The sequence below is a fragment of the Poecilia reticulata genome, linkage group LG6, assembly GCF_000633615.1.
Source record: "Poecilia reticulata strain Guanapo linkage group LG6, Guppy_female_1.0+MT, whole genome shotgun sequence".
Taxonomy (NCBI): Eukaryota; Metazoa; Chordata; class Actinopteri; order Cyprinodontiformes; family Poeciliidae; genus Poecilia; species Poecilia reticulata.
In genome coordinates, this window is record NC_024336.1 from 15619669 (window position 1) to 15644806 (window position 25138).

Sequence of the window (25138 nt, forward strand, 5' to 3'; positions counted from 1 at the left end):
CATATTTTYGCCATTGCCAAATATTTTTAGCAAGTGCTAATAAAAACATTGCAGGAATGACCTCTATGCCTCTACACTTCTCATATGGTTTACTAATAAAATCACAGTTATTGGTCATTGGAGAGGTGAGTTATTAGCCTGTTGGGAAGAGGCAGAGTTGATATCCACATGGTGTTGAGACATTAACCAGATCCAGGAATGAAAGAACCAAAACAGACATTCAAAGTAYGTAAACTGGCTCATCAGAACACTGATTTTTGGGAGTCAAGKTTAGCAAGGAGCTGATAAATAATATGGATCTGATAAAAAAAAAAGCAGCAGGCTGTATTTCCTCAGAGTCGACATAAGGAACCACCTCTCTAGGAAGCTGTCGAGGGCATTCTGTCATAGCTCTATTGAAAGTGTGGTCACATACTGTGACACCTCTCAGAAAATTATTGGCTATTCTGTTCCCACCTTGGAAAAACTTTGGGTATACTACCATCTTTCAGAAGCAGGAAACACACTTAAGGATCAGACATACTGATCTTAAGAAGCACTTAAAAAATATATTTTTTATCCAAAGACAAGGAAAAAAAAATCATAATGTTCCTGCATATTACCCCATGCTCCAGATGTGGACTTCAAGCAAGTGTGATCAATTGCTCATATTAAAACCTTTTCTCATCAGGGGGTGCAATACTGTGATTACAAAGGGCTGCTCACAAGTATTTTGTTTTAGGTTTATGCATTTAAATTGTCATCTGTTAATGCTCTACGTATAAATAGGACAGCTATATTGAATAGATTAGAAGATGTGCTCTGATGGGGTTTGTCAAATTAATGGTAAATTCAACCCTTTTAGCTGGTATTCAGCATATTTTTGATCAAGCCCATATTTCTGCGTAAAAAACATATATTGGTGATGATGGAGTGATCTAAGTTGCTTAAATGAATAAATTTTTCAATAATATTCTAGTTTATTAAATACAACTGTATATTTAATTAGTTGGATCGACTTTAACGACCCATAAAAGCCCAACATTTTTTATTCTTMGTGTCTGAGGTATTAAAGCTTACTGAGAACTCTGGATATTTTATTTCATTACCACTGCATAATGGTAATAAAAGAAAAGAGTCAGAAAAATGTGGGATAATTGTAAAAGATAATATCATTCCAATATTCAGCAATAGTACAGTGATTATAAATATTTTTGATGGTAATGCAGTCACAGACTTCATCCCAATACACACGCAATACAAAAAAAGCTGTGAATCATAGGTACTTTATCTACTAGATTTGACTTGATGTTTTACTTGATGTGTCAGTGCTTCTTCATGTTCGTAAAATATATTTTTAGGTACGCCAACGTACGTCACAGTTACAGGAGTTTAAAATGCTCTTAGATTAAATATCTGCATATTCATTGTTTTATCCACAACGCCACAAAAAAAAAGGCTTTGTGCTTAAGCCAGCACATATYTTGAGACCAAGGAGCCACAGATGTCATGCCAAGCGGAGGATACAGTCAGGACCRGCAGTTAGAACATGAAGCCAGAGGCCTGAGAAGAAATGTACAGAAAAAGACCCACGCACCAAGATCCATCCGTTTTGTATATTATCACAGTGTTTACACCCATATGCGTGTCTGTGTGTGTGAGAGTGATTGAGCTGCATTGAGTTCAGCTAAAACAGCCAGACAGCTTAATATATCCTGGAAGGCAAAGACATGCCAGAGCAGACAAAGGCGTTTATGATGGAGCCACAATTCATTTCTTTCAAATGTCCGTGAAATTAAATGGTTTCCAGGACACTTTTTTAATGCCTCCACTATGTATAAATTAGAAAAAACAAGGTGTCAAAGGAATTAAGGAAAGAATAAGTTTGGAATGACAATGTTTAATTTTGGACAACAGACGTGGGGAGAAAACAAAACACTTCGTCACTGTAGAGTGAGACAACTACAGTAAACAAATCATTAATATGTGAACCGTCTGCTTGCAAAAGCTAAACAGATTTACCTAGTGGAATAAAGACTTATCAGAAAGTTTATAATAAAGGCCGCTGAACTATTCACACAGCCAATGTGACCTTCCTTATCTTATAAGTAGGAGTAAAAGTGACAGAGTGAGGTAATGCCTTTATCTCTCCTCACCAGGACAGCCCACAATATTCAGCGAAGTCATTTACTGGCCATATTAATCAGGGATGGAGACACATCAGACAGAAAAATCACTCATGACATAATATAAAGTGACCACACACAACAGAGACGGAAAACAAAWAGCAACTACTCAGTCTAATAATGGAAGCGGATCGATTCAATATTTATATTCTCATAGCATTCTCCTTAACAAAAAAAAGTGGAATTTATGGCGGAAATTGAATTTGATCTGGTCTTGTTAACATCAGACATGTGACCTGCATCTCTAGCAGATCACTTTAATACCTTGTTCAGATCTGGAGGTCAGTGGATTACCTTAAATACAGGCATGAACACACTAAATATGTCTGGAGGATGCATTTACTTTTAAACGGGTCGATCTTGCCACATCAGTAGGGGGTCTGCAACACCATCAGCTACATTCTCAGAACACTGTGAATGGAAATACCCACTTGGTCTTCCTGATGTGCGATCTACAACCCTGGAGTAAGGCCACACGCCAGCTGCATAGTTTCCAGAAGAAAGATATCTTTAGAAAGCAGGGCTCAGATCAACTTGATATGACCTATTCATTATTATGCTAATTTCTGCAGCTACTGTGAACAAAGCAGCTGTGATTGGAGCTCAAAAGCCGTGATCAGTCCTTGTGGTCCTCAGACTTACCCTTTAACTCACCCCCAGTGTTAAGTCACTGCAAATATTTCTGCTCTGCAAAGTGGGTGTGTCAGTGCAAYATAGCTTAACTAAACGGGGTGCATTGGAGCCTGAAGCTAATTTGTTGTTTAACATTAAAAGAGGCACACATATTATGAATACAATGTACTCCAGACTATGGAGATGCAATTCAGAAGGAACTTCGAAACTGATTCTGAACTCAAGCTGGARTTTAAAACCTTCAGTTTTTGACCTCTGCAAGGACAATTATTGTTACTCCAACAAGATCAAATGTAGAGTTCTGTCACACTGTTTTCCATCTAAGTATATATAAAAAGCATGTTAATTAAATGTGAGGAAATTGGGCACATTTTGTCAAACATCAAGTCTTATTGGAGGTATGTTTCATTTCTGCTTTAGGTTTAAAATGCAGAGTTCAGTATTTAACTGCATGAGAATGAAGAATGCTATATGTCTACTTTGATCCACACAATTTAACTAAATTAGTTAAGTTCAGGTARATTAGCTAAATTAATTAGAAAGTAAGTCAGGTTCCCATTGGTTACAGCTGCTTCAATCTTCATTGGTGCAGACAGAGCTTACGCTTAGCACAGCATGATATTTAATAGTATAATTGTTTGGTATTTGTTGCAAGATTTTAGTAGCAGTTAAGGGCGTTCTATTTCAGTGGAGCATATGTGCAGAATATATGRCATCCCAGAGTTGTAATTCTCATGCCATTGAGTTTTTAAGYCACATTCAGAAAAATCACATCTRCGGTAATTTTTTAGATGCATAAAAAGGTGATTACCTAAAGGATATGCAGTAGTGTGACAGGGGTGTTAATTATTTCATGCATCATTTTTCTATCACATATGTGTTGAATAAAAAAGCTTCAAAAATGTCTGTAAGAGGTTCTATTGTAGTTTCCATCTTGTTTAATCTGAGACACGTACATGTTTAAATAAGAGATCCGAGACACTAGACGCACTATGATGTCAATTAAACATCAGTAGATTTGTTTTTGTMCAATTTTTTATTAATTTTTTTTGCTCAGCTGGTAGTTAACAATGTAACAAAGTGTTTATTTGCATAGAGAGTAACAAGTTACAGATGGTGATGCATTTTAATGCCATGTCTGAGCTCACTTTCATAGAGCTGTCTACCTGTGATTTAAACTACCAGGATTCATGATGAAACCAGGTCTAACAGTCTTTGTGGACAAAGATAAAAGCATCAGGGAAGCTTTSAGATATAATTGCTAAAATCACAAGAGCAAGCAATGGGGAACAACAATTTTTGCACCTGTTTAGATATTCAGGTACATAATTAGTCATTTTTTTGCACAATATTGTTGGTCAGCACACCAGCCAAATGTATCATTTAAAGTGTGTGTCTGTGTAGTCTATGTGTTTAATTGAAGGGGGTGTTAGCTGCCTGAAGCAGATCCAAATGATTATGGCATAKCTGGCTCAGTWATTAAACTATATGRATACAGGTGAATGCCGGTTTGACAGAACAATGGACATGTGCAGGAATCTGCAAAGAGAATAATCACACTCGCTTTAAATGGGGTTTTTTGTTCATTTTGTTTTTGTTAGCTTGTTTTAAAATTTAGAGAGGGGGAACAAAATCCAGCCAACAAATTGATTTGGAGTTGCATTCTGATATTTGTAACTGGAAAAACTTTGATCTTTCCATTTGTGATACAATTATGAGCTATTTTCTGTAACCAGGTTATACATTGGTTTATCTTTATGGCATTTTTGAATAATTTGTATGATTAAAGAAATAAAAATGACATGAACACAAAAGATTGCCATATTGTGTGGTAGCACTTTTGCAACAAACAAGCCGACAAGCGATTTCTGACTTTCATAATGAGACATCTGCATTTGCCAACTGGTAGTTTGAACCAATCTTCCTGAGCAGCCTGTCCAAGCTGTCTCAGGTTTGAAGGGTCCATCCACCCACCCATTATCTTTCATGCTTATCCCCGGTAGGGTTGTGAGGGGTGCTGGTGCCTATCTTCARCAGTAAATGGGCGAGAGGCGAGGTATACCCTGGACAAGTCGGGTTCCTTCTCAACACTGTTATTTCCAGATATTTTCATAGATGTCCAACAGGATTCTGATCTGGACTTATTAAAGGCTATTAAAGATCAATCTAGCAATTTCCCAAAGTTCAGACCCTGATCCACCAGTAAGTCCAGTCATACAACCCACAATGATGCCAAATTGATTTAGTTCTTTTTACAGCAGAAACAATTTGTCAGCAAATCCACCAAGCTGTGAGTTGAAAGTTCATTTTGCAAAGCTGGACAAGTATGCTTGAAAATGGACTGTTTTGAACAACAGAGACGTTTATGTTTATGTTCAACTCAGAGGTTAGTGTAGTTTCCATTTTAGCAGTTTTATCTTCAATGTGTTAATGATTAGTTGTGATTTCATGTTTATGTTCTTTCAGCTCCGTTACTGGTCAATAAACTTTTTAAAACTCGGTTTAAAGTGCCTTTGTCATTTTTCGACATCTTGTATGAAAGCACAGAGGCAGAACAGGACATTATACAYATTCCACCAATCATATTCCTCTTTCCTGTAACACATATGYTATGAAGTCAATCTGACGTGTTGGTGTGATGAAGGTGTACCAGTGCGTGCTGCACACTGCTGGTACCAATGACGTTAATGTCACTAAGCCGATCCTGTGACGCCTGCCTGCTGTGCAAACAGAGCCTGCGCTTAGTGCTGTGTGAGAAGCGTTGCTATGACACTTATAGACATAACACTGTGCGTACTAARAGGAGCAGGCAGATATGTTTACATTTCTCATTCACAGTTCAGGAAACCATTATGCACTGTTACAAYGCTAATTTCTGATAGCAATTAGCGTCAGAAAACAGCAAAAACAAATTAGGATAGAAAATGTCACTTGTACTCAGGCACAAGGAGCTGGTGTCCAACTCCAGTGGTCGATGGGAGATCTGGAATCTCCAATGAATACCAACATGAATGTTTTTGAACTGTGATGTGGGGAGGAAATCCTTAGACGTTAGACATTTTGTTTCAGCCTCAGAAATGAAATGAGGATAACTTTCTCATTCATATGACACAGTTTGTCTTTCACTGAAACARAAATATTTTTAATTTTTATATATTTCAGAAAATAGATTGCTGTAGCTGCACATATTGCACACTCATTAAGTGTCTGCTTGTTGCTATACAGGACATGAATGTTAAGATATGCATCACCATGTGTGACTAATGTCTAACCGATGCTTGGCCAAACAGTAGGATGTGTCTCTTGGCATTGCTCTGTTGGTTTATCTGTTTCAGAAGCACTGAATAGAGTCCGTTCATYGAAGCTGCCAAAGTGATTAGGCTATTTTCTGCTTTTACTCAGCTCAGCTGTGGCCTTAGGCAGGTCTGTTTCGAATGGTTACACTGAAGCGCCAAGTAAAAATCTCTTCATTGCATGGGTAAACAGGATCTGAAATTGTTACATAAAAGACGAGATACCACAATCACAATTAAMAAATGTCAGATCAGAACATTTTTAGTCTGCATCAAGGTGCTAGATCAGGAGGACTGACCAAGTTTCTGCATCAATGCAACTGCCTGTGTTGCCTTAGATTGAAAACTTTTCTCACCAGTCAGCTGTACACTGAACCTAATTGCATTGTTTTATAATTTATAATCAAAYGACTTTGAATCCTCGAGGATGATTGGATTGAATGGATTTACACAGACAAAGAGTAAAATTTTCACCTATTCTTTTCTGGCAAACAGTGTAGGCTTAGTTAAATTGAATGAAAAACATCCATGGACATCAATGTTYAAGTCTTGCCACAGAATATGAATTGTGTTTAAGTGTGGACTTTGATTTGACCATTCTAATACATGAATATGCTTCGATTGACACACCATTTCACTGCAGCATACAGCTCTGGGGTAATTATTATTATTGTTATTACATCAAAAACTGAGTACTCTCATCCTATGAGTATTTTCACGGTGCACCATGCACTATTTTGATTCAAACGGTATGAAAACCTTTGCAAAGCACAGTAACAAGCAGCAATATTAGAAGTCTGGTCAGTTCATCATCAAGCAAAGGCAGATATTTACTCAAAATGTAGTCATGAAATTCGAAACTGGAGGCAATTTTGACTTCCCAGGCCACCTGATTTACACACTTCCACTTGTTACCTGCAGGGAACATAAAATCTTATTCTAAAAGAGGAGAAGAAGACCAGAAACTTGGGAATGAAATGTATACATCCTGCTGTTTGAAGTGTGATATAACTCTTCTTAAAATAACAACCAAATGAAAAAATTCAAGCAGCAAAGCAGACTTAAATAACTTCAAATAGCCTCCCGCCTTYCAATGTAGCCTACAAGGAACACACAAATGCCTCAGCATACAAAAGCATGTGTAAACAGGACCTTCTTCACACTGAACAGACACGATTGCTTAAACATCCCATTCATCAGTATCTAGTCAGCAGYGCAAGAGTAATATTGACTGACTCTGGGTGATCAGTAATGCTTTGCARAACGGGGTTCGACTCAGGACTGTCACCTCCAATCACCAWTGGCTATTCATTAMCAAAATGCACGAGAAACGGTTGCTTTAAATCACGCTGTTCTTTTATTTGACAAGATTCCAGTGAGCAAAAAGACAGAAAGCCAAAGGATTTTGGTGTAAGAATGAAGCCCCTGCCAGCATCCCCTATGTCTGCCTGGCAGTCTAGAAAACAAACAAGCTGTCCCAGATAGAATAAACAAGTCGGAGGCTTACAAAATTACAGCATTCAAGCAAGACAGAGGATGGCAGCTTTATAAATAATAATTGACAGATTCAGCATAAATAGGGAAAAKCATTTTGACTTTACACACAACTGCAGGAATAAACATAAGAAGCATGCTGTGTGTGTTTACCTCGTGACATGTTTTCACCTCACTGGAGTGAAATAATGAACATAAAAATCTGAAAAACACTTTTGTCAAACTTTTAGGTGTGGTGCCAACTGACAAATGAGGTCTCATTAGCTAAGCAAGATTTGTTTCTGTATTTCCGCAAAGACGTTACATACGACTCCTACAAACCAGACACACAAACTAACATTGAACTAAAGTTTGTCTATTTAAGAATATCACCTGGTCCTTGAACAAATGAGGAAAGATGATCTCTTACATAGAGCCAAGCAGACACTTGATGTACGTGTATGGATGCGTATTCTAGAGGAATTCCAATTTCCYGGAAAACACTGCATTGTAAAATGCGTCAGAAAAGAAACCAACAGCACAGAGCTTGTGCAACCTGGCACCTCCTGCGTCAAACACTGAGGCAGAGCCACAAAGGCAGGAGACCTGCGAGGAACAAGTCTCCTTTGACTGTGTACTCCTTCGCTGTGTTTCATCTTGTATCACTCCCTTGGTGAAACAGATTTATTGCCTCTATGTAAACCTGGAAATTTATGCAGCCATGGCTGAGGCGTATTGTAGCAGGGGGCAGCGATTTTTATTTATATTCTCACAAATAATACGAATATCATTTGTGTGAATATTATGTCGCCAAGAAGGAAGTATTCAACTCCTGTTTTTTGTATAGATTTTTTTGCAGTCTAATGTTGTGGTTGGAATTCAGAAGGGACTGATTTTGATTTTCTGGCAGCTAAAAGCAATTTGAAGATGACTAATGAATTTAAAGTGCTTTAAGACCTATTATATTTTAGAGTTCATGACTTAACACCTTTCAATTTTCTTAATCTATAGTAGCAGTTGTTGGCAGTCCCAGTAAACATAATAATATTTTATTGCAGCATCATAATTTTACACTGTAGATGTTAGAAAAGTCCAACCTTTAACTTGAGTGCATTTATTCAAGGGGGAAAAAGCACATTGTAACCTCTAACAACAACAGCAAAAAAATACGGAAAACAACTTTTAAAATCTATTTTACTTTTTAATATTTATTAGAGTGTCCAGGAATTTCTGATGAGCAATGTACGACTGTAATTAACTGCAGTATTCAAATGAGGCGACACAGACGTCTGTTTCTTTTAGCCACAGGTCATTAGACTGGAAAAGGCCCCATATTTATCCCAAAACCCTGCAGAGTGAGGAGTGTCTTAARGTCACAAAAAWTTCTAAAATTCACTGTCAGAGCAAGTTTGGGGGAGGAGARACAGAGAAGGGTGTCTCCAAGTCTCTTTATAGCAACYATTAAATGGTTATGTGGAGTTTAACAAATTGCATTGGTATTTTAACTGGAGCCACTAATTTCGAGGTTTTCTTAATAACTCCCAGTGGGATTAAGAATGGTGGAGATGTGTGATGCTGTGGGGCCCTTTCTTTTGCAATGCTCCTGGGAACCTAATGCATCATTAAATCTTTGATATGCATGACTTTTTCAATAATAATAAAAAAATCTGCTTAATTTTAGCAGAAAATTGACAATGGAAGGTTATTTTGATAGTAAAACAAATCAACACAGACATGTTTCACCAAACCTAAAATCAACGTCCTTTGGTGGCCATTCAACCCTCAGGTCAAAATCAGAGAAAGAAGATAACTTAAGGACCATTTTAAATCATAGTTTTGCATAAATATATATATTTTTTTACAGTTTTGCAATGAGGGAAGTATATCTAGAATGTATGATGTGAATGAAATTAGAGGTTCATAAACCTTTGGCAATCGTGATTTTGTATAAAAGTAATAGTTCTTAACATAGGATTTAACAACACTAAATATGCTCACATTAAAAGTTTGATCATTTTTGTGACATATGCTGATGTTGTAAAACATAMATTTTTATCATTATCACAGATCTTTACCAGAGGCATCTATGGCTGCTAGAATAAGTTATACAAAGCACAATGTGAACATGTTTAATCACCATTTAGCAACAGCTACAGGAAGACAACTGTTAATGGGGATGTTCATTTTTTCTAGTAAATTCGAACAAGCAAACATTTTGCACTTAACAAAATAGGGGGAGTGATGTTTTTTCCTCTCCATTACCTAATCTCGGCATTTGTTAATTAGTCAATGCTAATTCTGCTTTCTACTCATTACTGTATCAAACATGTTTAGATTACGTCAAATGAAAAACAGCGTCTTAAATGTCAACTGTTGTTGCTTCTCTGAATGCCTGCAAGGCTTAAAATATTTCTATAATTTAAAGAGAAAAGTCAACCAGTACCATAAGGATAGTTTTCAGCCACAGACGCCTCCTGTGCATGTTTTCTGGAGCATTTCTGAAGCATTTAATGTTTGTCTTTTTGCTGATAAAGCGCTTTCATGGCCAGTGAAACAAACAGGCTTATGCCACCAAGGACAAAGCAATTTGCTGGAGCAATAGAAGCATGAAAACACCTTTCTCGGTGTATCTTAATGCATTACATATTAGCCACTGCCCCTTTAACAGTAAGACTGTAGTCAGCATTAGTATTCAACTGATGACTGKTTCACTTAAAGTGAAGGATGYCAAGCTGTGTGACATGCCAATCACTTTCTAATAAAGGCTGTTACTAAACCTGCATGCAAGCATGTGGTTCTCAATTATTGGATTCCTAAGGAAAGTTCCCTGCAGGTGCTAATAACTCTCCTTAGGTGAGCTAGTGGGACAGCCAGGCAGTGTAGGCACTGAATACAATTGAACAGAAGAACAGAGTGACCAAATAAGCCAAACTCTGGGGTTGTACATAATAAATGTGATTGTAGAAAGACACAAAACATGCATAATGATAAAGTGAAGTCGTAAATTACTTAATGACTTTCAAGACTTCAAAGTCAAACTGTTTTGTTCGATATCTGACGGTTTATAATTCTCTCAGGGTTTAGACAGCCTTAAGTCACTGATTGGAATTTGTAGATAATTCAAGGGTAATCTGAACAAACCTGAACCCAAAGCAGTTATTGGGTGAGGGGCAGGGTCTGTCCATCACAGGGTAACAGAGAGGCACACAGAACAAACAACCATCTACCTAAGACATGAATGAACTGGGGGAATATGCAAATGCCAAACAGAAAGACCCCAGGCTGGAATTCAAACTAGTGCTTTTACTATTCCAGAGCAATAAAATTTTTGGAGGAATTTTAAGTTTGAATTAGTTATAACCCATACGCTGCATGAGTCACTGAATAAATGGAAGCAGAAGATAAGTCTGTGTAATGAATAAATTAAGTTCTCTGATATTCGAATTTATAGTGATGCACATGTATATGGTGGTAAAGAAATTGGCTAGAAATAGCTCTACATTTCTTACAAAAAGTGTTTTTGTCAACCTTGTTATAAAACGTGAAAAAAAAAAGAAAACGTGTGAAAAATAATATCTGCAGCTAATACTGCTGTACAGGCTTCTGAAAATAGTTTTGCTCTCGCGGCTGCCGTGGGCAGGAGGTGAAATCAATCCTGATTTCTTCCACCTCAGCCCAGTCCAATACGTCTGTATCACACTGACATCACAAAGAAGAAAAGGAAAAGAAAAAAAATAGAAAAGGACAAACATTTTCATGATGAAGCACAAATTGATTACCTCACCATACTTCAGCCTGTCCCAAAACTAAGCCGGTTCCTCTTTCAACAATAACTGTCAGCTCAAGACAGAGCATCTCCAGAGAAAAATGCTTGGGATGAGAATTGAAAAATCAGTCTAGCGTGTCACCAATATAAATGAACGTATCTGAGTGACTCTGCCCACCTCTGACTTTCCTCTGCATTTTGTTGTCCCATGAATATATTCATATAAACTCATTTTGAGGAGACTCTGAGCATTACTCACTGATGACCTGTTTCACTCTTTGCTCATTTACATAACTCAAAGGGTATCATACATGGGGTCTAGCCAAACCGTAACCCCACATGCTGTCGACAAAAACGACAACCCTGTGCTTTTAATTTCATGCCTGTAAACCAACAAAGCCTAAAATAATTGCTCTGGCAATTTCACTGACAAGGGCAGAAAGAAGCCTTTGATAAGTGTGTYGCCGTGTGTGGATATGAGAGTGTTCTGCAGTAATAGCAGGGCACACTTTGGGAGCTTAAGTGAACCAGAGTCAGGGAGTTATCCCTCCCAATAGTACTTTGTTCCATCAGCAGGACAGAGTAGGATCTACAACACACTGACAGAGAGAGCCGAGGTCGCTCTGGATGGCTACTTGCACTGTTGTCAAGGGCAAGAAACAAAGCACATGCTCTAAACCGGCTGATGCTACTAAGAGAAGTACGCCCAGCAAACAAATGGATTAAATGTCATACATGGGCACATAAGGACCAACTGCAAAACAAATCTGCAGTAAATGATGCATTAATGCATGAAAGAACAAAGAAGTAAACAGCCAGTGGGGCATTTCAGTTTCAACATCCGTACAATTTCAAAAAAAAAAAAAAAAAAAAAAAACTGATAATAGAAAATATAATTTATACTACAGGATGTTACAAAAGTAATAAAAAAAAGTTTTTTCTAAAGCTCACAAAAAATAGTCAATGTTCAAGCCACTCAAGTGAGAAGAGAATCATAATGACTGACACAAAAAGACCAGAACAATTGTAAACAACCATCAACACAACACACAGATGTGAGCTTCAGGTAAACTTGATGGCTTTTGTAATCACAACACTGGAGAAGTGACATTTAATAGATTCCAGTGTCGACTCTGAACCGTTTCCATCAAGTCTGTTAGACTTTTGCTGCAGGGATTACAACTCAAACATTAAACCTAAGGAGCATTTCAGCTAAAAAGGAGTTCGACCTTAAATGTCTCACAGCCAGAATGTACCTCTGACAGTCCACAAACCGTGATGGATGATAACGTGAGTGGCGAGGCTGAAGCAAACAAAAGTGATGAGGACAATGATCGTCCTTCACCAGGAAGATGAAGAACAATTTCATTTTTTACCATCACTGTAAGTCCAATCATTCATCCAAATCAACAAAAAAAAAATGATTTCACTAGAAGAAGATTAAACTTTTAGAGTCACGTAGCCCAAGCGCAAGGGCTAAAGCTGACAGAAAATCTATGAGATCACATGAAGAAAGCTGTGGACAAGAGACGTCCTCACAATTTAAAAGGCCTGGAGATCTTTTGGAGGGAAGAGTGGGCATAAATTATTACATCGAGATGAGGGTTGCTGATGGTCTCAGACCAAAGACGGCAGAATGCACCTTCTTAAATTTTTATTATTTTCAAGCAACAGCGGATCTGTTTGTTTTTCTAGTATGTGATGTTTGTCAGACTAAAGGAAGAAAAAGTTTGGAAACGATTCATCACAGTCGCAATTGCTGAAGTCTCAAAAACACAATCTTAGCACCCTTTGGTCCACTGTTAAGAACCACTGAATGTGAGACAGCAGAACTGTAATCATAAAAATGACATACAAATCTACTGTAAGATCCATTAGGCTCCCTGCAAACTGCATAAAAGGTACCGAATACTTTGCCATCATTCTTCAAAGTTGTGGGAGATGATGTATTTCCCAGCAGGATACACAGAGGCTACTTTAAAATCAAATCTGGCCATTACACTCGGCCGCTTCCATGTGTTTGTTGTTGTTGTTGTTGCCAAATTATCCATAAATCTATACAGAGTTCTTACAGACGTGTGTTTTATTGCAGCTGAAGGGAATACAAATAAATCCAACTGAAGAGCAAACATGAATACAAATATAGCAAAAGCATGACTAGCACTTTTAGCACAGTAGCTGTGCTTAAGTTGTGATCTGCTTGTCTTACAAGTAAGACCGTGGAGTGACAATATCTTGCCATTTGCCTTGGCCCTAACTACAAATAATGATGAGAATAATGATGTACTTCTCTTTATGCATTCAAGGGTTTCTATTTTCTTATGAATTTATATTTTAGAAGCTTGCCGCAGGGTCCTAAAAGAGACACGAAAGAGGATAGCAATCAAGTTATTTCAAATTTCTCTTCAGAAGTTTATAATTAACCTTTAACCCCTTCCTATTTGGATTTTTGACAAACTACACACTATTTGCGCCATTGGTTTAATAAAGTACCATCAAAAGTAGTTTTAATGTAAACTGTTTTTGTTTTCAATTCTTAATATTGATTGTTTTTTTTGAAAATGTAGACCAGCAATGCACTACACAAAGCTCAAGCCTACTATGTCTCAATTTCTCTTCAGCAATTTCACAGCTTCTGACCAAATGCAAGTGAAATCTATAGTCTGAAGTCACAAAAGGAAATAAATAATACAAAAAAGAATTGGTTGTAGGCACCCTTGAAAAGAAAGTAAATCCTGTTGTGCATTTTGGAGGTGGGAGTAGCTTCTCATCAGCAGGAGACCACAATGTTTATGGAAAAAGAGGAGAAGATGGATATTTCGGATTGGTCCTTAGTGGAGCTATGGCTGTGCATGATTTAATTGGGACAAACATGTTTCAGTGTGATCACCAAAGGCTGGAAAGGGAAAAGTGTGAGGCACAGGGAGGGGAAGAAAACAAACATACACTGTATAGGCAAAAAAAATCTGTGAGGATGTGCCTGCAGGGCTGTAAGGACTCAGTCAGTAAAGGCTGCTACAGCAGCTGGGCTTGTGTACAGGCGGAGAAAAAAAAAAACTGAACAATCTTTTAAGACTCAGCTGAAAGGATGAACCAATGCTTTACAACAAGATGATGYTAGTTTGTAAATGGAAATTCAGATGGGAGAACCTGAACTACAACCTGAATGGTGTAGTCCCACTTGGTAAAACAAGAAGAAAAGAATGCCCAGAAATATTTTTATTCTGATATATTGCACCCACTAAAAGCAAAATCAGTCGTATATGTCTTGTAGTGTTTGCTGTTGAATTACCTGTTCTCATTTCGCTGTGTGTATCTCGGCTGGGGGTCAGCATCTCCATCATTAACATCGTAGCTTGCCTCAGGGTCCTAAAAGAGACATGAAAGAGGATAGCAATCAAGTCATTTCAAGTTTCGCTTCAGGAGTTTATAATTAACCTTTTACCCCTTCCTGTTTGGATTTTTGACTGAAAATTGTTTGGATTTATAAAGGTAGCTGCATGCTACACACTGATCACAGTGTGTCATCCACTTCACTTTTTATTCGCTAATCAAATTMTTTCATATAGTGCTAATTTAGGTCAAAGCAACCGTAAATCAAGTACAGAGGCAAAGCTTAAAAACACTAAAAAGGTGAAGAAAGAAAACAGATTAATGACATTGCAAAATGTACTGTGCAAAAATTCAAAGCGTGTAAGTTTAACTGATAAAGTCACAAATATGAATGCATTTTATTGACAATAGTGACAAAGTGGTGCATAACTGTGAAGTGGAAGAAAACTGATCAGAAGCTGAAGAGATCAACAGCTCATGTAGAGGAACCAGGTGGCCAACAAACAGCCATTGATTCCACAAATCAGAATGTGGTGTGCTCAAATGTGTTRGAAAAAACAACTATTGTTTAATAGAAAAAAAAGAAGTTTAARGTTTACCAAAAGCCATATAAAGAAACCAGAAAYATGTGGAACAAAATGTTGTAGTCAAAATAAAGGACAATCTTGAAAGAAAATCAGGACAAGCTGCAGACGATTTGGAACTGTGAAGATTCACCTTCCACGATGACCCTGAAAAAGCAGCCAGAATTTAAATTGAATTGCTTAAATCAAAGTACATTTACAAGTACATTGAAAAGAATTAGAATATTGTAAAAATGTTCAATGTTTTTTTTCACTCATTTCAGAAAGTGAAACTCAATAGTCACAAAGATTCCTCATGAATTCAGTGAAATATTTCAAGCCTTTATTTCTTGCAATTGCTATGATTCTTACAGACAACAAAGCCTCTTGGAATCTCTCTGAAAAATTCTGAATCTTACACAATGTCTTTACAAGGATATTGTAATCTGAAAGGTCAGGCTTTTAAAATGTAGGTCCATATCTATGCATGCAATACTAGGTGTGACCTCTTTTTGCATGAACAAAACAGAATACRGAAGAATAGCATGGGATAGAACAGAATAGAAATATCCCTTAATGTTTCCCAGTGTGGAATCTCTCAGGTGTACCAGCAGAAAAGTGCAAGGCAAATGGAGGCATATCGATTCACTCAAAGGTGTCCCCCCAAAACAAGAAAACATTTTAAAAAATGTACATCTATCAAAATAAGGATACTTAGGTTGAAAGAAATCTGCAACTGAGTAGGATAATTTAATTAAAATGTACAAAAGATAATTTACAAAAATGGAAAAACAGCAGTTATGGCAGCCATAACTGTTATGGCTGCTATAACAGTTATGGCTGCCATAACAATTATGGCAGCCATAACTGATTGTGCTACTTGTGTGCTACTGCACTGCGGTTGTGCAGTAGACTTGCGATTGTGCTACTTTGTGCAGGTAGGATGCATCAGTCTGTCACTGAAGGAACTCTTCACTTCTGCAACAGCACACACTGTGCAAGAGTGGGACTGTTTTTTGCCAAAGGTCTTTCTGTCCTCCACCACCTGCACTTGATAAGAGTGGCTTGTTAGGTCAGTCCTGGCCTTCCTGTTTAACTTACCTTCTCTTTCTCAGTAGTAGATTAGCTGCTGCTCCACCAAACTACACTATAATCTGGCTGATGCCACCACAAGGTCCAAAGCGCCAAAAAAGATGAGAGCCCCCTGCACTCCAAAAGCTCTCAGTCTTAGTAGGTAGGGTCTGCTCTGACATTCCTGTAAAGAGCATCAGTGTTGTATACGGCATGGAGGTGATCTGCCTGTGGCTCCACTGAGGTGGAATGGATGCCTATGTTACCAAAGCTGCGCTATGTCATAGTTCTGGCACGCCTGACTGCTCCGTCATCCATCGTTCTTCTGCTGCACCTGCAAGCCGCTTCTCGGCAGTAATCAAGTTCTTCCCTGCACCTGTTTTCCTACCTTTATACGCAGCTCTCCAGCATTCCTTTTCTGCCTGATCACAACCAAGTTACTTTTTCTGTTTTTTCTTGTTTTGATCTTGTCGGATACCTCACTGACTTCTGTTTTCTCGACACCAATCTTATGTCTCATGCCTGATCCACGGATCAGTCTGTCTGCCTGACCCTTGCTTGTTCCACGGATCTGCCTCTCACCTCAGTGAGATCTAATGATGGGGGTAAAAGATGCCTGTTCCACTCAACACTGTGCCTGTTGAAACATCACCACACTCCTATCTTACTTTATCTAATAACTAAAGGCTGCTGCTCATCATCCCAATCCCTCGCCTGGTCTCTGAAAAGGTTAGTGGCTCACCTTTCTGAGTTTTCTGCTTGTCACTGGTTCTTCAGCAGCCACTAACCCATGTCTCCTTTTTCCAATTCCCCTGTGAGTTTCTCCAGGAGTTTCCTGTTTTTCACCAGAAAGCTTTTTAATAAATATTTGAAACTATACTTAAATTTTGGCTCCTCACCCTGATCTGTTACAAATTAGGTCATCTACATTGKTGGGTTTGGTGTTTCTCATCTTCATCTTGACAATATCCCATAGATTCTCCATGGGGTTCAGGTGAAGAAGATTTGCTGACCAATACAGAACAGTAAATATCACTGTCAATCAATCAGTTGGTCCAGGTATTTGGCAATGTGAACAGATGCCAAGTCCTGCTATAAAAGGAAAATAAGCATCTGTGTAATGCTTATCAGAAGAAGTAAGTTCTGTCAAATGTTCTTGTAGATGACTGAAACAAACAACTCCAGAGATTTATCCCCTACCACACTTTTTCCTCCCACTCAACTTTCTATGAATATGTTATAAGTTGTTTTTCAATATTCACATTTTCTAAAACACTAAATTATAAGTTTTCATGATCTGAAAGTCATAACCACCAAAATTACAACAGAGGTTGTAAATACACTAAAGGAATCTATGAGATTAACTTTCTGAAATGAGTGATTAAAAATCTTAAACATTTTCATAACATTCAAATATTTGAATGTACTGTTGTATGTTATAATGATCCAAGCCTAATTGAAAATCGGTGGCAAGATTTGAAAATTGGTGTTCCCAGAAACACTCAATTTATTCAGAGTTTGGGCCATTTTGCAAAGAAACACATCTCTAGATGTGCAAAGCTTGTGGAGGGATACACTAAGAGACTTGCAGCTGAAAAGGCAACATAATTGGGTTTTACAATGTATTGATTGGGGGTTGGATAATGAAGAATTTTGTTCCCATTTACAATTCTGAGCCGCTTCGTGTCAGTCCAACACACACAAAAAAATCTAAAAGGGGTACAAATTTGTGAGGTATCGCTCATGAAACCAATTAGCTATACAGCAATATATGTAAATATAAAGGCAACAAGGCAGAAATATAAAGGAAAAGTGTTTCAGTATTGTGCTCCCACACTAAGAAGCTTGATCCACATAAAAGGATCCAAAAAGCTGCAAACTCCCATCCTCCCAGTCAGGGCTTAAAAAGTCTGGGAGGAGGAAATCCTTTGCCCTGCTGTGAGCATTGACTTATGGTGTAGTGATAGGAAATAATGAGATTTTTAATGTAGGATGAAAACTGGCCATTAAAGGCTTTATATGTGATAAGTAGGGTTTTCATAGGGAGACAAATTGGGGATGCTAGCATAGGAAATATGTGATCACTCCAGAACCAGCCAATACTTTGGTTGGGCAGCTTTGAGCCTGATGTGTGGTATTTAGGGAACTAATTGGTCCCACAGCTAGAGCAAAATTTCAGTTGTTCAAAGTACAATAGACAAAGGCATCGACCAGTTTCCCTGGATAAAATGTGGACATTTTTAATTATTTAAGTTATATAAGTGTGGAAAAAAATCAATATAAAAAAATCAATATACAGACGGGTCAAATTCCTTTAACAATTTTTCACTTGTTTGAAAATATTTAATAAATCATATATAACATCAAACAGTGCACTATTGTTTCAGTTTTGTTGACTTACATTTTACCGTGTACACAGGCTTGCATGTTTATGTGTTGGAAGCAGAAAGSGGGCTCCACCCAGGGACCTATTTAGGTAAGAATCACCCCTGCTTGCACTGTCAGCAGCACACTGAATATTCACAACAATGATTAAGCACTTCCATGCWCTTCATGCCTAAAAATAGTTTGTCCTGTGACTTTWTTGCTTTTTTTTATGGCACTGCATGAATTCAACTAAGACGTTTGSTTATGCAACAAGCTCCCTACAGCTGAGAATTGTTATCACCAACATACATTTTGCAAACTAAAGCTTTTGCAAAGTGATGGCTTTTTGCTGACAATCTGGAACTTATATAACAACAGGCTCCAACAGAGCAGGTCAGATTGTGGCAATATAAAGGGCAGCTTCATGACACTGGAAAACGCATGTTGCTCACCAGTTAATCTTACATGACTAGCAATCCACCGGGGTGTAAACACTCATACTGAAAATAAATAAAACATGGCTGTAACATATGCAATTAATATTATAGATAATGAATGTTAAAACCCTAATGTCACTAATACAAAGCTTTATACCTCACAAATCAACAGTAGTCTTCTCTGATTTCAGTTCTGTTTATGAAAACAGTTTATCTGAGTACATTGTAATAACTAATTTGGGACAAATAAGCTGCAGTTGCACATGTGCATTTAGCATTTTTAACTTACATAATTGCTGTGGAGGTCAGGATGGTCCTTTTCGATCCCATCATCCAAAATGGTCACCACTACGCCTCTCCCACTGTAGCCCTGAGCCCAGGCTGCTTTCGTATTCAAGTCTTGATGTGTTGGATTGGACTGAAATAAACAAAAGCCTTTTGTTTAGGTGTCTATTTGCTTTGAGCCACACTTCTCAAACAAAAATCAGCAGAAAGTATTTGTCAGCGACAGAAAAGCTCAAGTCATCTGCAACCCCCCACCTTTATTTAGATCACTGAAAAAACACAGCAATGTTTAACATGAAAGTACAAAATGGCAAAAAAAAGAAAGACAACTTGTTGCAGTTCAGCAATCCTTTTTAAAGTATTTGGCTCTTGACGTAAATAACAGACTGTGAGCTTTTAAGTGGAAGGAGAGGGACACAAAAAGGGGTTAGAGAGTGGTTGCTGAAAGTCGTACTGTGAGAGGTATAAGGGAAAGTAAGCACTGTAGGTGGAAGAGGTGGTTAAAGAYAGACTCACACTCAGAGAACAGAAAAACACCTTCCTAAARCTACACTGCTTTGCGCCATGCTTTGTTCGTACAGTTCATATAAGTCTTTTATTTAATCATTTCCTTTTCAAGCAATCAAATCACATTGGTGGAATAAAGGCATATGCAGTCTGTGAGGCGATACTCAATACTGGGTTTGGAGAATATTGGAAAATGAGGAAAAAAATAAGATATAAAGAATATTTTTGGTAAAAGTAAGAAACACATAATCTTAGAGTCAACTCAGAGTCAGAACCCAGTGATGATGTCACTGTAAATATCTCAGTTGGTTAATGTTTGATCCGCTCGGCGTTTTATTTTTATTCATGTGTAGGATCATAGTGCAGGAAGACATTTTGACTACTCAAATCACATTATCTCTGTATTCCTAAACCGATGTAGCCAGTTTACTTGGTAGTGACATTTGAGACAAGGAGATTAAAAAAATTATTCATAATCCCAACCACTATAAAAACAACCAAAAAAAAATCACTGATTCAAAACTTGTTTGACAACATGAAATTGGCTAAAGGATAATGGAATGCAACACATTATGTCTCCAACTAACGAAACTAAAGAGAGCAAAAAGTCTCCAAGAGCACATTAATGATTTACGCAGAAATGCAGAAAAAAAAAAATAAATAAATAAATAAAAAATCCAAAACAATATCCAATGCACTGCAGGACCAGCCTCAGGTTAAGGTCAGTGTTTCAATGGTAAGAAAGAGTCTGCTCAAAAATGACATTCATAGGAGGTAAAAAAGGCCAAACCTCTTCAGATCAAGAAGGGAAAAAATGCCTGTCTCACATTTCCCAAACAATATCGTGATGGTCTCCTGAATTTTATTTGAAATATGTGGATAGCGCTACATCTGCAATAAAACCAACACAGCAGTTAGACACGCAGTGACAGAATGACGGTCTGCTAGGCCTGGGCAACAATAACCATCGGTAATCGGTACTAATAGAAAACTGATATATGATCAATCTCAATAGAAAGTACAATCAATAGAATGTTCGATAATTTCACTGAAGTCCGATCCAGAACCACACAGAATTCTTGGGGATGTAGGCAGAGGAAAGGCTTTAGTTTCTATGTTGTGAGCTTTAACGGGCAGCACTAGCTCATAAACCTCAAATATGACATTAACAAATCAATTCTTCAAAGCAGAGTGGGCTAAAAATGCTCCTCTGTGACTGATTGCTGGTTATTGCAAATGCTTTATGGCAGTTATTCCCACCAACCAACTCTTTAGGTTTTGGGAGGCAATTATTTTTTTCAAATAGCGCAAATTTGGTTGAAAAATGGGCTCATCAGAAAACAGTTTTTTTTTTTTTTGCATTTGCTGTGTTATCATCAACATTTGTTTGATGACTTAAAAAACATTTAAGTAATAAAGCAAAAAATCTGCAAGAGGGAAAAATATTGCTTCGCAGCACTGAATCAATCCGTATACTAATATAAAATAACTCTCAGTATTGTAAAATTGTTGTGATGCCAAGACAGCTATAGTGGGTCTGTGGCATGTGACTCAGACTAGAGAAGCTTTATTATCCTCTTATTTCTGAAGTCACAGTTGGGTAGAATATTTTGAAAGGAAAAGCGTGTTAAGACAGTCAGACATTTTAAAGTCTAATGCTAAATGTCAGAAGCTGTTTCATGTCTTCCATTTGCTGTTGTCTTGTGCCATGTTTGGTCTGCTGCAGTGACAGCAGTTTAAGGTAAATGAAGAGGAACAAAAAGGAGAGATTGGGGGGTGAAATTTGAGCTTTTCTAAGAAAGGCTGTGAATAATAAAAAAGACACAGCACAGCAGCAAACAGTATTAATGTTTTACAGGTGATATACCTTCAGTCAACATCCTAAGACGTTATAAATTATACATTTAACTCCCAAACTCTTGCTGGTGATCAAGACGACAGATGAATGGGTGAGCTTAATGCATAGTGGGACAATTTCTGATTAGCTGACTGATGACAAGGATTCCTAAAATGCAAATACAAAACAATATAAATAAATGCACACATCTCTATTATTTAGCCTTCATACGTTATAGCTAAATTTATTTGCTGACAGTACTGTACTCCAGTGATGTTAGAAGCATGTGCCTACATAGTAAGTACTGTTGCGTCATATATTTAAATGAGAAGGGAGGCCAGAACCTACCAGGTACCACTGCTTGGAAAAATCTGGGTCTGTGGGGTCTTCAAAGATATCCCTCTTTTTTCTTCTTTTCACCACTTGCTGTTCCGCCCACAGGACCTGGAGTGCCCAGACGCACAAACACACACAAACAGAGCGTACAAATAAATAAACCCACGCACAAAGGAAAATTCACAGTTTACACTGCTGCCCTCACATCATATTTGTTGTTACTAATGTTCCTGTTTCAGATGTGATTGCAGTGTCAAACAAGACCAGAGACAAGTGAAAAACATGGTCCCAACTGGGTTCAGAAAGTAACAACTAAACAGAAAAGCAGAGATGTAGAGAAAATCGGATTTGCTTCATTGCTCAGATCCCAGAAGAACAGTGGCTCCTGCACTGTTTAGTGTTCTTTAAAGAATAACCAGTGCATTAAACATATTACATAAATAATACTTGTGGTGAAACATGGTAAGTTAAATTAAATTATAGTTCATATACATTCATCATGGGCRTTAATATAATTTTTGATCCATGAAAAGATTAAATGTAATCGTAAAACCGTTCACTCTGAAAACAGAGTAAATGTGATTGTATCCTTAGTTACTTAGTCCACAGTTTATTTAAATTCAATTAAATTTTACTTTGAAGTTACTGTGGATARTCTCTAAGACATAAATAGTCAAAATTAAATATACAAATATGTATGGATGTCCTCACTAATATTTGGTTTAAATTCACCAAGTTTCACCTTAACCACACATTTTTATAGCYATTAGCATGCGTTTGGCATAATTCTGGGTTGATATTTCACATCTTATCTTTGCAGGTAGAGTTAATTTAAAATCTTTTGTAGATTCTTAAAAGCTCAAAGTTTGTCTGCTTCATTTATTCCAAAGGTCCTGCTGCAATTTTGTGATCATTGTCCTGCAGGAATCTGCTTCAATCTGTCATCTGTCATCGCAGCAAGAATCCAAGCACTACCAAGGCTTTGACTTAAACTGGAAGATGTTGGAACGCCAGTATCACTGCCCACAAGAAAGACATTTTAATATCAATTTGAAGACTGAGAGGTTGTCTATCAAGAAAGAAGCRCCTGCTTCAAAATGACACCAACAAGAACCACTAAATTTGCAGCTGCCTTTATGGACAAGCCACCTGCCTTCTGGAAGACAAAATCTTTTGCTAAACACAAGGATTAAGAAATCTGGCCACAGTTGGAAGAATGTTTGAATGAGTTTCAGCTAAGCTTTCAAACTTAAGAAGCCAATACAGTGCCAACTAYTACTAGAAGTATTGTGTGGRTCTATTTCTAATAAAACCGTTAAATTGTATAAAGTTAGTGAAATAATGAAAAYGGATGACTGCCTCTGAATTCTTGAACGCTTCAAATCAATGACCAATGACCAACGGATTTTAATGTGTGGCTGCAAACACACATTAAAATGGATTTTGGAAGGAATAAAAAAGGTTAAAATTATGCTTATGGAGTGGTTCCAACATCAAGACTATTCAAAATKTATGTACTGTGCTTAAAACTTAGGTTTGTGCCAGGAACCAACTACCTAATTTAAATTAACTTCAACATGCTGACAAAAGGAGTGGTCAAAAATACACCCAGAATTAAGCGACCACTTTGTTGAAGGCTGCAGAGAATGGATAATTGTGTGGAGGATGCGCTACTGTCTAAAGGGCATTTACTCAGAGTGATCATCTGCATATATTTGAGCCAGCATGAATAATTTGGTCAATTCGTCCATTAGAAAAATCCACAWTTTAAACTCATTCATCCAAGTTTTTAAAATGCATTATGTACAAGTGAAATGCAATCACATTTGAATACATGTGTTTGTATTTAYATTATTATTCCATAATCAAARAAGTCAAATCAAGCATTAAGAGCATGAAATGAAGTTGACCTTCATTAGTGCATGCAACCTTCTGAAAGGACCAGCAAGTGAAACAGATGGGTCTTTTAAATCCTTTCTGTAAAACCGTTCACTCTGAAAACAGAGTAAATGTGATTGTATCCTTAGAACCAAATGATTTAAAATACTTAACAGAGAAAAAAAAGCACCCTGAGGTCCAGGGCAAGGACAAAGACTTGACATACACCAGCGCACAAAGCAGCAATCATAAAAGAAGAGGGAGGTCTCAGCATGGGTTAGGAGGGCAATTTGCATGAGCAATAAAATTTTTCTTTCATTTTTGCCAAGTGTCCTGAGGATGTTTACCGTTTGATTACTAAGGAGGGAACATGCTGCTATTGTTTGTAATAGAAATAGACTGGAAACAACAGATCTGAGGTTTTGATTTGTAGCTGGACTACTGTGTTAGAAGAAAGGGGGGAAAGACATTCACCAGCAGTTTTATCTACACAATGGACCTCAGTAAATGTGAGATGACAGTACATTSTGTGAACCGATTGTTAGTCCRTCACACAGGACAACCATTTAGATTTGTAAACRCATCCATGGTCAATTTAGAGAAACTGGATTCTCAATGTACACACAGTACTGGTGGTAGACTTACTGGTGAGTGTGTGTACATGTGTATGTATACTTAGTCACCAATTAGCAAAGGGATAACATGTATKCTAGACTTTAGTCATCATCTTCAGACTTTTTCCTGAAGCCTCATTTGTTTCAGTGAGTCATGTTCTGTACAGGCCTAAAGCAACACTAGGGCTTCAGTTGTCCATGTGCCTATTTCTTTCTTATATATATATATATATATATACACACATATATTATATTTGAGCAATCTTTGGAAAGGATGGAAAACACTTTACGGCTGTTCATTTTCTTGATGACATTAAAAACCAGGTACAAGTTTTTAATGTTCCTGGAATCTGACTCTGACTCTTTTCAGCTACACCTTTTCTGACTCCTACAATTTATTTCTGGTCCGTGGCCCTATGACCTAAGAGGCCATTCTAGCTACAACCACGGCATTGGTGAAGTAGGAAGCTGTTAAAAAGAAAATATTTTTTTCTACTGAGGCATGTCAACTGTTCAGTCAGGCTGCAACAACTTAGAACTAGATTTMACCGGGTGCTATCGATTTCACTTGTTCAGCATT

General features: G+C 37.5%; 1 protein-coding gene across 2 annotated transcripts in view; it reads right to left on the reverse strand.

Moving 5' to 3' along the window:
* Positions 1-25138, reverse strand: part of furinb (furin (paired basic amino acid cleaving enzyme) b) — a 122132-nt gene that overhangs the window by 36936 nt on the left and 60058 nt on the right. For both annotated transcript variants that reach the window (XM_008411497.2, XM_008411496.2), the window contains exons 4-6: positions 22079-22174; positions 19391-19519; positions 14623-14699 (exon numbers count right to left, since the gene is read on the reverse strand). In XM_008411497.2, the coding sequence (XP_008409719.1) occupies positions 14623-14699; positions 19391-19519; positions 22079-22174 (302 nt within the window). The remainder of the gene's footprint in view (positions 1-14622; positions 14700-19390; positions 19520-22078; positions 22175-25138) is intronic.